Genomic DNA, 17009 nt, shown 5'->3' with positions numbered 1-17009 from the left:
ATTTTAAATTTCCAACCCCTTCCTCAACGAGTCCGCATCGTCTGCATTAACTCAAAAGAGCATTTCTTGAGTTAATGCATCTCAACCGTCTGATTGTAATCGGAGTCCATCCGGCCCGACCTATACTATAATATAGGGGTCTCTAATGTAGGTGCGGATCTGTATGCACGAATCTTGAAGCTGATCGTACGGTCCATATACATTAACTCAAAAGATTCCTTTTTTAGTAAATGCAGAGGATACGAATTCTTCCTCAACTAGTAAGTTGGAGTCTATCCGTTCATAATTCGTATCCTCTGAGATATCTCATATTTTGCTTGACTTTCTGGGAAATTGTAACCGTTTAAATACGTTATGCACGAATCTCAAATTTCTAATAATACTGGCCCCCGCGCTATCCGCGAATAGGCACCGGACACGTCGGTCATGCAAAATATGAGATATCTCAGAGGATACGCACTCGTCAGTTCACACCAGTTGAAAATCTTCAAACATTTTCCGAAACGGTTGGCGTACAACCCACCCAACACTGAGACCCGATGTCTAACCGGACCCGAAGCTGGAGCATCCACGGGCGGCCGGAGATCACGACCCGGTACGAGATCCTCGGCCGCGTCGGCTCCGGCTCGTACGCCGACGTGTATCGAGGCCGCCGACTCTCCGACAGCCTCATCGTCGCCTTGAAGGAAATCCACGACCAACAGAGCGCGATTCGCGAGATCGAGGCTCTGAGATCTCTCCATGGCGCGCCTAATGTTATCGAGATGTTAGAGTACTTCTATGATGACGATTTCGAAGACGATGCGGTTGTGGTGCTCGAGTTCTTGCCTTCTGATCTCGAGGCAGTAATTTCCAATGTGAAGAAAAGGGGCAGTGCTATCACCCCCGGTGAGGCTAAGAGCTGGATGCTTCAGGTATTGATCTGTACATTCTTGAGTTATTCGTGCAATTGTTGTAATTTACTTGGTGTTACATGTTGGATCAGTGACCAAGGTTGGAACTTGGCGAAAATAATTGTTAGTTGTTACTTTTTGTTCAGCTGAATTGACCTCCTCGTGTATCAGGTACTTTCTGGGGTGAATGCATGTCACCAGGCTGGGTTTATGCACCGAGACCTGAAGCCTTCCAATCTTCTCATATCAGCTGGAGGCGTACTTAAAGTTGCAGATTTTGGCCAGGTAAAATCCTTGATTCATTAACTATCTCTGTTTAAAATATTGTGAAAAAGAAGAAGATAAGTTATATATATTTATCGCTACAGGACTAATGATTCAGACTGTACTGTAAGTCCCTGCTTCAAGACAACTGATTGTATATACAAGTTCTCGGTAAAGAAGCATTAGCATTGTCCTCCTCACTATTGAAATTTGACATCGTCTTGTTACTAATCTATTTTACATGTGTATTTGTTTTCCAGTCAAGGGTACTTCAGGATCTAGGCTTTGAAGAAGCTACCCTGAATGAGGCAAATTCAGAAAAGGATAAAGCATCAAATCAATTAACTGAAGCTGATTATTTAAAAGAACTTGAGTTTATCAGGGAAAAATCAAAATTTGAAGATAACGCATCTTGTCTTGAAACCTCTTGCACAGGAGACAGTAAAGATGTACAGCTCGGATCTTATACAGAAGAAGAACCTGCTGGTGCCCTCACCTCATGTGTCGGTACAAGGTGGTACCGTGCACCTGAATTACTATATGGTTCATGTTCTTATGGGCCTGAGGTTGACCTTTGGGCACTTGGGTGCATCTTTGCAGAGATGGTTAGCTTGGTGCCATTGTTTCGTGGTGTGTCTGATATTGACCAGATTGCAAAAATAATTACTGTACTTGGGGATTTGAATGACGAGAATTTTTCTGGGTGCAGCAATTTACCAGATTTTAATAAGATTTGTTATAGTAAGATTGAGAATCCAACTGGGTTGGAGGCATGCTTGCCCAATCGGCCAATTGGAGAGGTAACCATTGTTAAACGGCTTCTTTGTTATAACCCAGCAAATCGAGTTCCTGCAATTGAGCTGTTAAAAGATAGGTATTTCATTGAAGGACCCTTACCAGTTGCAATAGATCAGTTGACAGTACCAGCCAGGGATGAAGCTGATAAGATTTCTGATGGTGAATGGGACGAGTTTAGAGATGTTGGGTCTGGTCCAGATGATTTTGATGAGTTTGGTAGCAATTTGATGGGTGTTACCAAAACAGAGAAAGGGTTTTGTATAAGTTTTTCATGATAGGAATGCTAAAGTTGCTTGTATAAGTTTCTCATGATTTCTTCAAGGTTGTGTTCTTCTACAAGGAACAAGGCAATTTTGCAATTTGTACGAAGTTTAATTCAGTTGAGTCGTAGAAGAATTCTTCTTTTGTTATATGTGTGATAATAAAGGCCAAATTGTTACAAGAATATACATCAACTGTGCATGCTTAGAACTTGACCTGTTTTCATTTTTTTCATTCCTCGCATTCTTGATCATTTCTTGCAGAAAATTCTATAAGCAATAGAGATGTTGTTTACTTAATCCAGGGTTAGATTTCTACTTTCCAACAGTACTTTTTGTGAATTTTATCTGCAAAAAAGCATAAATATCTGGTTATTTCTAAGCCTGAATAGGTTTCTTCCTATTTGGTTAGTTTAATTAGGCTAATCTTAGTTAAAAAATATATATATAATGGCTCTCTGGGTACAACTGCCTAAAGTTAAAATTACCTGTTCTTGCGAAAGGAGAACCTCTTCTGGTTTTAGTTATGGGAGCAGACATCGAAATAAGAAAAATGACGGAATGGTGAATTTGACAAATTTTGTTCATCAATATATCCTGTTTACTCTTTTCTTTGATACTATAAAATGTGTATTTTGTATAGCGGATATTGTTAATTGCCAATCACAAACTTTCAAAAAGAAAAACTATCCCTCTACTTGCAAAAATTTATGACTCGACAAATTGATACCTAGCTCAAATTTTGGAGAAACGTCTGGCATTTAATTGTTTGAAATTGTGATTAGCAAATTTTTGGTCCAATCCGAGCCTAAAATCTCACTAATACTGCTGGAAATATCACTTCATCTTCGTTTAGTGTAGCAAGGAGCCACAAGTTAGTGCTGTTTGTATTCTGACTGTACAGAAATTTCAAATTTTTTAGTTTCTGGAGTCAGTGCACAAGAACAGTTTGAAGATGATTCTAGTACAAATGTGCCCCTAATTTTTTTTTCATGTCTTCATGACCTTGCTTGGTTGAACGACAAGGCAGGTCATGCATGGGCTCGCACGCATATCTTCTCAAAAACACAACCCAATAGGTACGATATCACTTTTTGGATGGTCCAGAATCTCCTAAAAATAGTAATTTTGTATCTATTTAAAAAAATATAAAAATATAATACAATATAAATTTTGGTCTCATATTTTACTGTGAAGATCATGTTGAGCGATTTAGATCGACTATTCCGACTTTAAAAATGAAAATAAACATATGGAATCCAAAACCATGAAAATGAAAATAAACATATGGAATTCAAAACCATGATGCATTTGAACTCTCTTTTTTTTATTAAGCATTTGAAGAAAAAAAAAATAGAGTTTGAATGGAATTGGAAAAAGTTCCAATGTTAGCCAGTCGAGTATCACACCCAAGATAACATCTGCATACCATCCTTGTGTGACACACGTACATAATATCCGAGTACTGAGTAATATAATTTTTTTCCAATTCCATACCAACTCTGCATTTTCTTTTTTATTTCAAATGCTAACAAAATCGGCAAGATACATAATGGTTAAGAATCTATTTAACGATCACACTTCAAATATTTTGTACAGTTTTTCTATGCAGATATGCAATTTATGACGTCATGAACTAAGGAGCCACAACGGCACAACCTACATTTATATATATATATATATATACACGGAGCATCTAGGTCCATGTATAGTCGAATAAACCAGTCCTTTTATCAGTTTAATGACCGTGGTGGATAATGACATAGCTTATCCACTTGTGCATCAACTACCCCTAAGAGAAGGTGAGGTAGCTCTGCTCACCATTTTATTATTGTGATATATGTTGCAGAAGGTTTGCTTTAATTTATGAAATAATGGAATATCCCACAAGGACGATGGATCCGTATCCTCCCAGGTACCTGACTCAACACAATTGAAACAGAACTCATATTTATTCTCAGCCGGTCCTTGCTCATGCTCAGGATGACAGAGGGGGCAGTATTATTTGTGCCTTGAGATTCGTGCCAAATTAAATAGAACAATTTTGGACCGTCCGATTCAATTGTACTCGGTCCGGTAACCTGAGGGGATGTGAATTCCAAGGACGATACCATTTGAGGCTTATAAAGCACGAGCAATAGCGATGAACATCAATGTCAACACCATACCAACAAACCCAAGGGAAAACAGAAGGCATGTGTTGCTGAAGATCAGCAAGTACTTAAAGACAGCATTACTTATGAAAGACCGGATATACTAACACCGTGAATTTATACAGATATACATTAATATACTATATTGTCAAATACACTGAATACCTCAACACCACCAAACTGAGCTCTATTTCAGATATTCAAATTCTGTACTACTCTACCTGCACTAGTACCTGCAGAAATACAAGTATAGATCATTAATTCACTTGTTTTATAATTTAACAAGTCAATGTCCAAGTAAAATTAAAAACAGAAGCCACTTCCATGTGTACGGTGTACCCAGTGAAATATCACTAAATGGCCAGTGACCACACAAAATATACAACATATCTCTGATTATATAAATTTCAATATCCCAAGATTTTCCTGCTATCACAATTTGCTTTAAAGGCATGTACAATCTAGCCTTCAGTGCCAGGGTGAATTTTCCTATGGTCCATTGATGATTTATAAGTTCAGGAATAATAAATTCAATAAGAATTAAGTTTGCACCACAATTTATTATTCAATCCTCTTTCTGAAGAACTAACTATATTAGCTGAACTCTGTAAACAGCTATTTAACTACAAATCCAAGTATACCTAGCTTTTGCAGTATGGCTAAGTTTGCAGAAGTGCAACTTCTATTTCTTGAAGAGTCTTTCCTTTTGTCTCGACCACATTCTTCCTCACAAAAATTGCAGCTATGACACAAAATGTTGCAAAAATAGAATACAGCAACTGTGCACCCAGTTGTTCTAGAAGCCGTAAAAACAACAAACCAACAAAGAAATTTACCACCTGAAAGTATTTAAAAATTTCAAATTTCTTAGCATAGCTAACAGGTGACAGACTTTACAATTTTACAACAAGAAAACTTATAACCTCAACCAATTAAGTAATGATAATGAACAGTGGTTGGCTAATTTTTTTTTACTAGAACTAATAACCTACAAATTCTGTCACTTCATATTTAGTTTTCGGTGAAATTTCTATTACTTTCATATTTTGATTTTATTCTAGTTGATTTGGCGCTAACTGTGGCCTCCCTTTTTTCTGTTATCCTCATGAAACACTTTAACTCTGAACAACATAAAAAAAGCAATAGGTTCTACAATATTAGCTTAGCTCAACCTTCCATTTCTAATATTCACCATAATATAATTAATATGTTTTCTCCTTATTTTATTAGGAATATCAGATAAAAGAAATCATGTACATACCCAATGCACTGACATGCACAGAGCCATGGCCTTTGCACGGATTTTGTTAGGAAAGATTTCAGGTAAGAGAAGGCCTGGAACAGGGCCTGCTCCTAGAGAAAATGACAAGACAAACCTGAAAATTGTAATTAATCAGTTAACTCCGTTACAGAAATCATTATAACTTCATTACAGAAATCATTATAACTTAATAGCTTTCTGCTTATTGAAAAAGGAAATGTGAAGCTTTGTTAGGTCTTACAAAAGCATGCCACCAACAGAGAGAGAGACAGTTCCAGCAATGAGATGATGGAGGCTTGCTGCACCAGCTTGAACACCCATTGCTACAGCCTGTATCAGGACAAATATTATCATATATGTCTCATGTAGTTGTTAATGGATCTATTTTGCACTATTTTCTTACGAGAGTTAAAATAAATTGGTTAATTCCATTTTTCCAAATAAAGCACTAGCAAGAACTCCAGACAAATATTATCATATATGTCTCATGTAGTTGTTAATGGATCTAGTTTGCACTATTTTCTTACGAGAGTTAAAATAAATTGGTTAATTCCATTTTTCCAAATAAAGCACTAGCAAGAACTCCAGACAAGTCAAAGAAGTTCTGAGTGTAAATTACATGGTATGCCTTGTAAAAAATGGTAGAACCTTATCAACTAAATCTGCTTCGGCAATTTTGGCCTATGATCGCAGGCTGAAATAATTTCCCTGACTATACATCAACATGCTGGCATGTGTGTTTTAAATATCGCATGTCTAAGATTGTCAGTAAATAAACATAGTTGCTGAGAAATTACTCTAATTCAATCATTTATAAAGCTTACCATGCCAATAAAACTGCCTAGTAACAGGTATCTTCTCCCAAGTTTGTCCATCAAAAGCATAGCAACAACAGAACCTGGAAGATTTCCCAACAATTGTAATTTAATCAAGTACATACAGTAGTAAAATATAAATACAGTTCCACAATAAAGCAAAATCTCACCAGACAAGTTTGAAAAGCCAACACACATGTTGGCTAGGTTAGAAGGCACACCAGCACTTTTGAACACAGTTGAGGAGAAATAGAAAACAGCGTTTATTCCTGACAGCTGTTGTAAAGCAAATAGCATTGTTCCAATAAAAACAACTGCACCAAAAAAGCCACTTGTAATGTACAAAACTTCGGCAAAAGAAAAGGAAGGAAAAGATTTTTTAAGACAACCACACATGACTTTTGTCCATAAATTATCTAAATTTGTTTAAAGCTGGTCCATGGTCAAACAGACATAAAGACTAAGTTGGGCAACAAGGACCAAATTTGAGCAAGCTTTTTTTTATTTTTATTATTCTCTCTCTTTTTTTTTTCTGCTAATCTGTCTACCAATTATCATTATTAATTTTACAAAAATTACGATTAGCAAACGAAGGTGCTATGAGTCTATGACTACATGGGATTGAACTGTTTAGTTGTGGGCGTCACTCTGTTCCTTCTCGTTACAGACCTCCTGGTTTTTGTTTTTTAACCACTCCCCCCGTTTTCTTTTCTCTTTTAATTTTATTTGAATTTTTGTGAGAAGCACGGAGATGCCTAAAATATCTTTGAAGGGTAAATGGATAAAGCTAGTGGTGCAATGATGGTACATATCCTCTCTTTGTTTCAAAGTTGGTTAGGTTTAGGAAGAGAGAAAACCTAATTCATTGGAATGAGAGACTTTTTGGGAAATTTAGTAAAGCTATACATGGATCAGGTCGAATAAAGGGATGGTGAGTCTGACAGACTGAAGTTTTTAGCACGAGGTGGGCCCTTGCTGTCAAATGCTGCAGTCAAAAGTTTGCAGTGCTGTATTTACAGATTTTTAAAGGATACATTTGTGGCTAACTTGTTGAGAGCTCAAGAGTGTAGTGATTGCAAAAGAATACATATGTGGCTTTTTGTTTTAACCATGACTGGTTTGCTCATGTGGACCAGAGGGTACTTGCAATTGTAGTGCAAGGATGTTGTGAACTCCTTCAATTGTCACGCTTTCATTTTATGAAGTTGGTGGTCTCGACCTGTTAAAATTTTGAATATCCTATAAACTAAGAGGCTGCTAAAGGTAATATATTAGATTTTTTTTTTTTTTTGGGGGGTGCATGCAAGACCATTCTCATTTTGCAGGGTATGCATGATATTGAAGTCTAAGGTCTGATACCTTTGAAATGGCGGCCGTAAAACAATTCTGAATATTTTACAGAATCACCATCGTCACCCCTGTCTGACCTTGTCAACTCGGCCATGGCTGCTTTAACATGAGTAGCTCCTAAAAGCCGTTCAAACTCAGCTTCTGCCTCGCCAATTCTACCTCTCTGTATTGAAAAGAAAAAGGCAAATAAACATTCCATAATTGTTAATGCATTATAGAACTTTCATAAAATACTGTCAATTTTTTTAAATTAGACCTAACATCTCTGGCTCAGAACATTCCCACCACAAAGCGTCAAAGAAATGGTTAGTCCAACAGAAAATTACCACTAGTATGTCTAGAAAAGAACAAAATTACTATAGAACTTGCTTACGAAAACTTGAATAAGATTTGTTCAAACAAGAAAGAAAAAATAGGACTCATAGGAAGAAAGGCAAAATTTTGAACCTATCATGATATACAAGTTTTCCATCAATAAGTCAAACATTTGGTTATCAAATGCAAACACAAGAAATCTTTCTGTTTTCTGCAGACCGGGTCACATTATTGGGCTCAAGTTACAAGTCCAAACAAAAAGAAAAAAAAAACCTTATACAGCCAATGGGGACTTTCAGCACAGAACTCCATACAAATTGCAAGCAATGCGGCTGGCACAGTTGAAACCCAAAAGCAAACTCTCCACCTGAAATACAAGACATAGAATATTTGCACAATTGGCAATGTGGTGGAAACAATATATTCAGTTGGATATTGAACACCTTGCTTTAACTTTGCCCGGCTCTGATTTCCTAAACCTAGACTGAACTTCAATAAAATATTTAGATTAAGTAAACACCATAATGTTGGAGGGCACCTTTTTATCACTTGGTCATGTATGTGGATTGGCCGGAAATATCAGGTGCTAGATGCATTATAAGTTGCACAAATGAAACCGCCATCACCATGTATGTAAAATATGCCAAAAGCACATGGCCTCACTAGGTCACTTTTTCTTTTGGCACATGCCTCATTTGTTTAGAAATTTTCAGAATTAAATATATGTGTTGGTATTTGTTGTTTTTTCTTTAAAAAATAAAAAATAACAGGTACAAAATATGCCAAAAGCACAGTACAAAAAATTAACCATAAACCTCATATAGAACTTACCATCCAGTCACATCCTTGACGGGGATCCCAATAAACAAAGCCACTATTATACCAAGGCAAGTAGCTATCTGAATAAAGCTACCATAGGTACCCCTAACATATGATGGAGATATCTGTATACAAGAATAGTATATCTAAGTCTTGTGTGATCCAGGAACAATAATATAAATACACAACATGCGTTTTCAAGTTCCATACCTCAGTGACATACAGAGAAGCTATTGGTGGACCTAATCCCATTCCAGTTCCAACTAAGAATCTACCCAAAAGCATTCCCTCTAGTCTATTGGATGAAGCACTGCAAAGGAAGGAGATAAAGTGCAAATAGGAACAATTGATTAAACTTTGGATTAAGGATAAGAAAAAACATTAAAATTAAATGAATTTGCATTAACCTTGTATTATACTGGTATAAACCACCTAGCATCCCACTGTTTTTGTTGCTGATAATGAACTTTTTCTCTTTTGTGCTTTATTCTCGTAATGGCTGGTAAATCTATCAAATGAGGCCATGTGAATGGGAACCTATACATGTGTCACGGTTGGACCAGTACAAACCAGTTGACAGCATGAATAACATAATATGTTTCATAATAAAAAAAGGCACAAATACAAAATAAGTGGTTAAATTAACCTTAAAGCAGCTCCGATAATCATTGGCAAAGCACTCAATTGGAAAGATCTCCGCCTGCCAATCCCATCTGCTATAGAACCACTGAAAAGACACCCCACGAAAGCTCCACCTAAGCATGTACTCACCACGAGCCCTGCACAAATTTATTGATGTATATACCAAGTATACACTCCCAATTAGCACCTAGTGAGGGTGTTTCTTATAAACTTGTACTGATTTGTTTATTGTTATTGCCATGACTCCACAAATGTTATTGATTTCGCAACAACATAACTGAGTGTATCGGTGCTTCTTTGCAGATGCAAAGTTGCACACAAGTTCACATCTATTTCAAAAAAAGAGCTTCTTTTTTAAATGAAGCAGCATAAATCAAAATCCAAGATCAGTGCTATGTGAACACATTAGTTTAAAGAAATAAATATACAAGTAGTTCAATAAAACCTGCAGCTTCCCTACAACTAAACAACTTAGATTTCGATACTACTATACATGTTTACAGGACTGAAGTTGCATGAAATGGTTTATACTTTTCAAATTTGAATTGAAAATACCTTCAGCAAGCGTGTTTCCGGCAAAGCCAAGATCTAGTGAGATACTCTCCAGTGGCTCATTAACAACACTGCAACATATAATATACAAGGAAAAAAATCAATACAGTAAGCTAAAAGCATTCTTTCATATTCAATTTCTGTTTCTTTTATTTTTGTTTCAGTAACTTCAAAAATCCAATGTTCAGTATAGTCAAGCATACCTAACATGGTATCCAAACAAGAATGAGACGAGTGTGGCCACACATATATGCGGCAGAGAAAGCTTCCATGGAGGATTTCCATTTTCTTCTAACAAAGCACTTTTCACTGCACAAAAAGGGATATTATTTGCTATTAGAGAACCTTAAATTTGTGCAAATTTTAGCAATAATCCAAACAAGAAACAATATTATGGGGTTCAGATCATTGGCAGAGGTAAGATCAGAAAGTATCTTCTCGTCAAAAAGGAAAATAGCCTGACCAGATCAAAGCACAATGCGGCATGTGACAAGAAATCAGGAACAATTGAGAGAATCTCTATTACATAAACAATTTGGATCAAAGAAATATCAGAAACAGTTGCAAGACAATTTAAAAGCTCTCTACGAAATAAATAAATTAGATCGTAATATAAAAGTTGCATGTTGAGAAATACCACTTGTCTGTTAGAAAGCAAGTTCGTTAAAAAAAATAAAGGAATACGTTGCATGCATAAAACCAAACCGACATCCAAAGTATTGAAAAATCAAACAACAACATTGAACACAAATCAAACTCCGATTACCAGATCATTGCCACCGAATAACAAACGATCAAACAATATATATTTTGTAACCTAAAAAGCCAGAGACAACCTTCACAAATCTAAAATAGTATTATTAGATGAACATCAAAGAAGAAAAAACTATTAAGCTGAAGAAAACAAATCAAAACCTGAGTTTTCAATGTCCTGATCAAGCCCGTTAGTTAATTCCTTTGACGACATCCTCTTGTAGACCGAGGAATTAAGCTTCCAACGCATCTCCACTTACATGCATATGAACTCGCCTGCATTTAGAAAATTCCAATATACCACTTCAAATTCGCTTTCTCCACTTGGTAACATGGACAAAACACAGTAATAAGGGGGTTAATTTAGGTTTTACCTTGAAGGAACCATGCGAAGGGGTGAAAGAGATGAGATTGTTCGTCAGATCTCGCTATTCCAATTAAAAGGCGAACTAGATGACGCGATTGTAAGCCTTGTTCTATTTGAGTGAGGGAGAGCTGCTTTGGTTAGAGGCAGAGCCGCGAGTTTGCCGCTACTTTATTATTATTAAACTTGTCGAAAAATGAAAGTGAGCTTTAAAGGCTTTCCTTCTCCAATTCTGCTTTCTAGGCTTTTCTGTGTTATTTATTTCATTAATTTTAGCCACAAAAGATAGAACTAGAGGATCCGTATCCTTCCGGGTACAAGACAATTGAAACGGACGGTTCAGATTTACTCTCAGCCGGTCGGGATTCGGAATGACAAAGGGGCAGGATTATTTGTGCTTTAAGATGCATGTCAGTCCATTTTCAGACCGTCCGATTCAATTCTACTCAGTCAGGTAACCTGAGGGGATACGAATTCGTAGAAGAGAAGTGTTTGTTTTATGACCCTAGAATTCTGATATTTTACGAAGAAACCCGCAAATTTGAACATACGATTACTCGCAAGTTATAATGAAAGAAATAAACCCTTGCAAATATTACTTCATAGAAAAAACAATTTTTTTTAGAAACCATAAATAAAAAAATAGATTTTACCAAACTAACTTGATTGCTTTGTTTTTTACAAAAATCATAAGAATCGAGATATCATTTCAGTCCTTTTTTTTTAGACCGAATTGTCATTTCAGTCCAGCCGCTTTCACAAATTTCAATAAAAAAATATGTTGAAAAATTGTGAAAGTAGCTCGGACCGAATTGCCATTTTGATCCCGAGAAAAAAAAATTCGAACCAAAATGGCATTTCAGTTCTGATAATTTTTGTAAAAAAAAAAAAAAGTAATCATGTCGGTTTCATAAAAAAAAAATTATAATTATGATTTATAAAAAATCGAAATTAACCGATCCAATATGTTACCTTATGGAAAATAGTACAAAGATTTAATAACAATCACAAAAAAAAGTTTAATAAGCATCATAAATAGTATTGATAATTGACACCATGCCAAACAGGTTGAAGAACAGGTGACATGTCAAAACAAACAGTCCCAAGGATGGCGATGTTTTTGCCAATCTTTTTTTTTTCATTATAAAAAATATATAATTTTAGTAATGTTTGGATTTAACGATTTCAAGCTATTTCAATTATGTTTGTCACATGAGTAGATATTTTAGATGTATTAGTGATTAAACTGTTGTGTTCATGTATGCAATTCAATCTTATTAAGTTGATCCATGTGTAATATCAATGTACATTATTTATTTCGATGTAAATACAATTGTTGACAATTATTACGCATTTTTTATCAAATCAAAATACATTTAGCTTTATACTCGTTTGTCAAACTCCTTAAAATATACAATTTATTATTATTATCCAATACAAACTTAAGTATCACACCATAGCACACTTGACAGTTATATCAATACATATTTATTTAAGAGGTGTTAGAAGTGAGGAATTAAAAACTGCATATAATATGTTAAAAGAATAAAGTGACAAAAATTCGCTGTTGTTATTGTCTATAGACATGCTTAATAAAAACAGTGTTTCCGCATATGCTTATGCAGTGGTCTTTCGCATATGTAATATCATGCAGTCAAGTTTATTCAGTTTTAAATATACAGATACATATACAATCAATGCGAACTTAAAAAAAGTCTAAAAATTATTTTGCGTCGAAGAAGATTGGAATCTATGACCTTTATAATATGATAAAGAGCACAAACTACTAAATTAAACTAGTCTTTAAATATAAATTTATTTTATTATATTTTTTTAACAAGGCATAATAAAATCGCATATGTACTTTCGCATGTACACCCGCATACCGCATATGCAGATATGTAGTGGCTTTCTGCAATCCGCATGCATGAACAAAATCACATTTTAATTTGTTACAGCTAACAATTACTACCGGTCAAAATGAATAACTTTTTGGAATGCAAAATATAATTATAGGCCCATCATCTTTTGTTAATTCTGTAATCAATTGCTTGAAATAGGTAACTAGATTTCTTAATTTTACTGGGATATATTTGATTAATTCGATGAGCTGTTTAGTTTTGTAATATTAATAAATAGAAGTTGCCGACCCAAAGGACCACTGGTATCATGCAAACCACAGGAGGCAAAATTTTCTAATAGAATCACATGCTTGACTTGGGTTGAGGCATGATCCCAGGATGCAGGTGTTGCAAATATAGTCAAACGAGGAGGTACTAGGAAGGAGAAGTGAATAAATACATAAAAAAAGTATAATTTAATTATTTATAAATATAGTCAAACCTGCGCAGCGGCAGTGCGCTGAATTCGGTCGGTGGTCTCTTTCAATCGATACCCTTGGGCCGGAATTCGTATCCTCTGCGTTAACTCGAAAAGGAATCTTTTGCGTTGATGTATCTAGACCGTTCAATCAACTTTGAAAGTCGTGCATATTAAATCTGCACTAATATTACAGTCTCTAAGTTATAGGTGGAAGCTAAATAGACTCCATTTAAAATCAGACGGTCGAGATGCATTAACTCAGAAAATGCAGATGATATGGGCTTCTTGGACCAGAACCTCGGAGAATCTTCTGGAAATAAATTCCGAATAATTCGTTTTCCTTTTTATTGGTGGAATTCTGAATGATGTGGAGAGACATCGGCGTATTTGCATATTCTTTTTAGTACGAACTAGGTCTTCTTAAACGATTTTTTTTTTTTAAAACCATAAATAATTTTTTTTTTTTATCAAACTAACTTGGTTGCTTTAATTTTTTTTTTTTAAAATAAGTACCGAAACACCATTTCGGTCCGAGTCATTTTCACAAATTTCGATAAAAAAAATGATAGTAAAACTTCTGAAAACACCTTGTCCTGAAAATGACATTTCGATTCTTATGGTTTCTATAAAAATCAAAGTAATCAAGTTGGTTTGATAAAATATTATTTTTATTTATGGTTTTTAAATAGAAATCTTCTTATATAAATTTATAATTAGTTTAATATGAAATAAAACAGTTAAAAAAGTAAGATTTATAAATTAATTTTATATGTTAATTTTTTATAATTTTTTTATAACTCGACATTATACTGAATTAATTCAAAATTCTATAAATTTTTACATATAAATGCATTAATTATAAAATAAATCAGTTTCAACGGTTATATTAATCGTTTGAAACTAATTTCATAAGTTTTGAAATTAAGTTTATTAAAAAAACTTGATGAGCCTAATAACACTCTAATTCTAATTACACTTTTCCCGCTTAATTTAGTACTCGTAATTTTCATTTTACTTTTTTTTTATGCTGCAAAAGTTGTACCAAGTACTAGACTGAGAAAAATGATACGGCAGAGCCGACTCTGTCACGGAACAATACGATTATGGCACAGAACGGCATGGCACGTGAGTCGATTACGTGCTGTGATTCGCGTGTCGTAACCATCTTTAGAAAATTTGACAGGTACGGCACGTAACGCGAAAGATCTAGTCATGGCACGTAGTCATGCAAGTCACGTGTAATTAAGATTGTTTAATCTTTATCAAACGGTGAATCTTGAATAAACTAACATAAATTATGATTAAATGATCACGCGAGCTATGTTTGATCACGGTACGTTTGGACATGACGTGACTATTCGCGTGCCGGGACCACCCCTTGACATTTTAGTCACGGCATGTGAAAAATTAACTTAATCACAGCACGACACATCACTTTTTTTCCGCTCTACCAAGTATTATTACAACCCAAAATATGTACAAATGAGATTTATTTGCAACATCGTTGAGCTTAAGCAATATTTGGATAGAATTTAGCTAATTTAATTCTCAATTTTTATGGTTTCATCAAGGTGTAGTTGGTGTTAAGATCTTTACCTTATGACCTTATGGGATGGAGTGGTTTATATAGGTCTAATGTTACATTATTATGTTTTGATCATATCAATTAAGAGGAGGGTTCAAATGCCTCCATGTTTTTGTGCCTCCATCATGCCTCCATCTCCCTCCATCATTTTCAAAGTTCAAACAGTCGATCCGAACCGCTCAAACTAAACTCCATACTAAAATATGTTTGGAGACCAAATTTTATATTTTTAGGAATTTTTTTACTATTTTTTTAGATAGGTAGAAAAATACTGTTTTTAGATGGTTCAGATTTACTGATTTTGTATCTATCTAAAAAAATAGTAAAAAATTTCCTAAAAATATAAAATTTGATCTCCAAACATATTTTAGTATGGAGGTTAGGTTGAGCGGTTCGGATCGACTGTTTGAATTTTGAAAATGATGGAGGGAGATGGAGGCATGATGGAGGCACCAAAACATGGAGGCATTTGAACCCTCCTCATCAATTAATTTAGTGTCATATTGACTTGGAATGAGGCGCAAATAAATTAATAGACTCAGTCAGTGTGCATCAGTGCATGTTGCAAATTACAAATTGATTTATTTTTTGCAAGAACTTGATGAAATTGAGCAATTGACATATTGTTTTCATGACTCAAAACCTTTGAGCTAATAAAACTATTATTTCAAGCGTATTTATAAGTTTTAAGTCACTGGTACATAACTATAAATGCATTATTGTAACAAATATTTTAAAGAAGTTTATATATCTCTTCAAATTAAAACAAATCAAATTTATTTCACAAACGATTGATAAAATTTCAGTAATTAAATTATCAAGTTGACAGTTAAAATGACCTGATTAATTGATTGATGCTCAAGGCGGATCCAAGATTTTTATCAGGGAGGAGCAAAAAAATAGCGAATCAGATTTAAATATTTAATCGGGTTCAAATTCATTAGCTAATCAGATATTAGATAAAAAAAAAACAATGCTCTAGTTTTTAATTTTCAATGTTCTAACTTTTAATTTTCAATACTCTGACTTCTAATTCTAATTATCAATTAGAATTCAACAGATTTATAATAATTTTAACTCTAAATTTAACGTTAATTACAAATCAAAAGTTCAGACTGAGACGAATAAAATTCTACAGAGGAACAAAATCGAACCGAATTTATAAATTTGTATAAAAATTCAAAATTCAGGAGAGGCAACTGCTCCGTGAGTACACTAAATCTGCCCCTGAATGCTCATAATAAATTAGAGGTATGAAACGACATATGTAATGTGTTGTAAATTAGTCTAATAATATTTTTGCGCGAAGTAACTACTACCAAGTTTTCAAAAAAAAATATTTTTGCGCGAAGCATAATCTATTAAACATAGTTCTGGTGCATTTTTTATCATAATTAATAAGCTGGTACCATCATTAAATGTCGCATTCCTAAATCTAGGAATCAAATGATAAGGTTGTTCCGTCTTCTTTGACTCCTGAGCATAAATCTAGTACCGTAATATCAGTCTACACGCGGTGTAAGGCCGTATGAATGACACTTCTCCGCATTGATCCAGGCCTCCAGGGGCGATGGTGTGATGCTCCGAATTTTTTTTGTTACCATTTTAATAAATTAAAATTAATTGATTACCATCTTTCAAGGCAAATTTTAAAAATTACCACCTACGCGAACTGAGGATGCACACGAATTTCAATCGGTTCGCAGACCCAGTCTGTGCACTGATTGTTTTATTTTTTGCCACTTACAGTTTTCTAATAAACTAAAAACAGACACATGTGACACAGTTAGGTTTGGATTGAAATGACAAATATAGGCTGATTAGTTATGTGGACTGTGTTCACACTTCAACGGCTGAATATTA

General features: G+C 34.6%; 2 protein-coding genes across 6 annotated transcripts; one reads left to right on the top strand and one right to left on the bottom strand.

The window, feature by feature from the left end:
• Nucleotides 1-465: 465 nt before the first annotated feature.
• On the top strand, nt 466-2429 carry CAK1AT (CDK-activating kinase 1AT). The gene is made up of 3 exons (XM_078320626.1): nt 466-914; nt 1065-1178; nt 1418-2429. The coding sequence occupies exons 1-3, from the start codon at nt 540-542 to the stop codon at nt 2228-2230; spliced, it is 1302 nt and encodes a 433-aa protein (XP_078176752.1). The 5' UTR covers nt 466-539; the 3' UTR covers nt 2231-2429.
• A 1984-nt stretch (nt 2430-4413) lies between these two features.
• On the bottom strand, nt 4414-11530 carry LOC144571352 (putative plastidic glucose transporter 2). Of its 5 annotated transcripts, none has more exons than XM_078320623.1 (15): nt 11250-11530; nt 11038-11151; nt 10326-10431; nt 10126-10193; nt 9575-9707; nt 9139-9238; nt 8941-9053; nt 8383-8476; nt 7804-7957; nt 6615-6758; nt 6454-6527; nt 5871-5959; nt 5630-5744; nt 4996-5207; nt 4414-4589 (listed from the first exon to the last, which is right to left on the bottom strand). In XM_078320623.1, the coding sequence occupies exons 2-14, from the start codon at nt 11123-11125 to the stop codon at nt 5028-5030; spliced, it is 1458 nt and encodes a 485-aa protein (XP_078176749.1). In that variant the 5' UTR covers nt 11126-11151; nt 11250-11530; the 3' UTR covers nt 4414-4589; nt 4996-5027. The 5 variants fall into 5 exon arrangements, with proteins under 5 accessions (XP_078176749.1, XP_078176747.1, XP_078176750.1 ...); XM_078320621.1 differs by having other exon boundaries at nt 4414-4597; nt 5009-5207; XM_078320624.1 differs by having other exon boundaries at nt 4414-4601; nt 5010-5207.
• Between the last annotated feature and the right edge of the window lie 5479 nt (nt 11531-17009).

Source organism: Carex rostrata, chromosome 19 (assembly GCF_964058835.1).
Source record: "Carex rostrata chromosome 19, lpCarRost1.2, whole genome shotgun sequence".
Lineage (NCBI taxonomy): Eukaryota > Viridiplantae > Streptophyta > Magnoliopsida > Poales > Cyperaceae > Carex > Carex rostrata.
The sequence above is the reverse complement of the archived record's forward strand: the minus strand, read 5'-3'. Positions and strand labels throughout refer to the sequence as shown.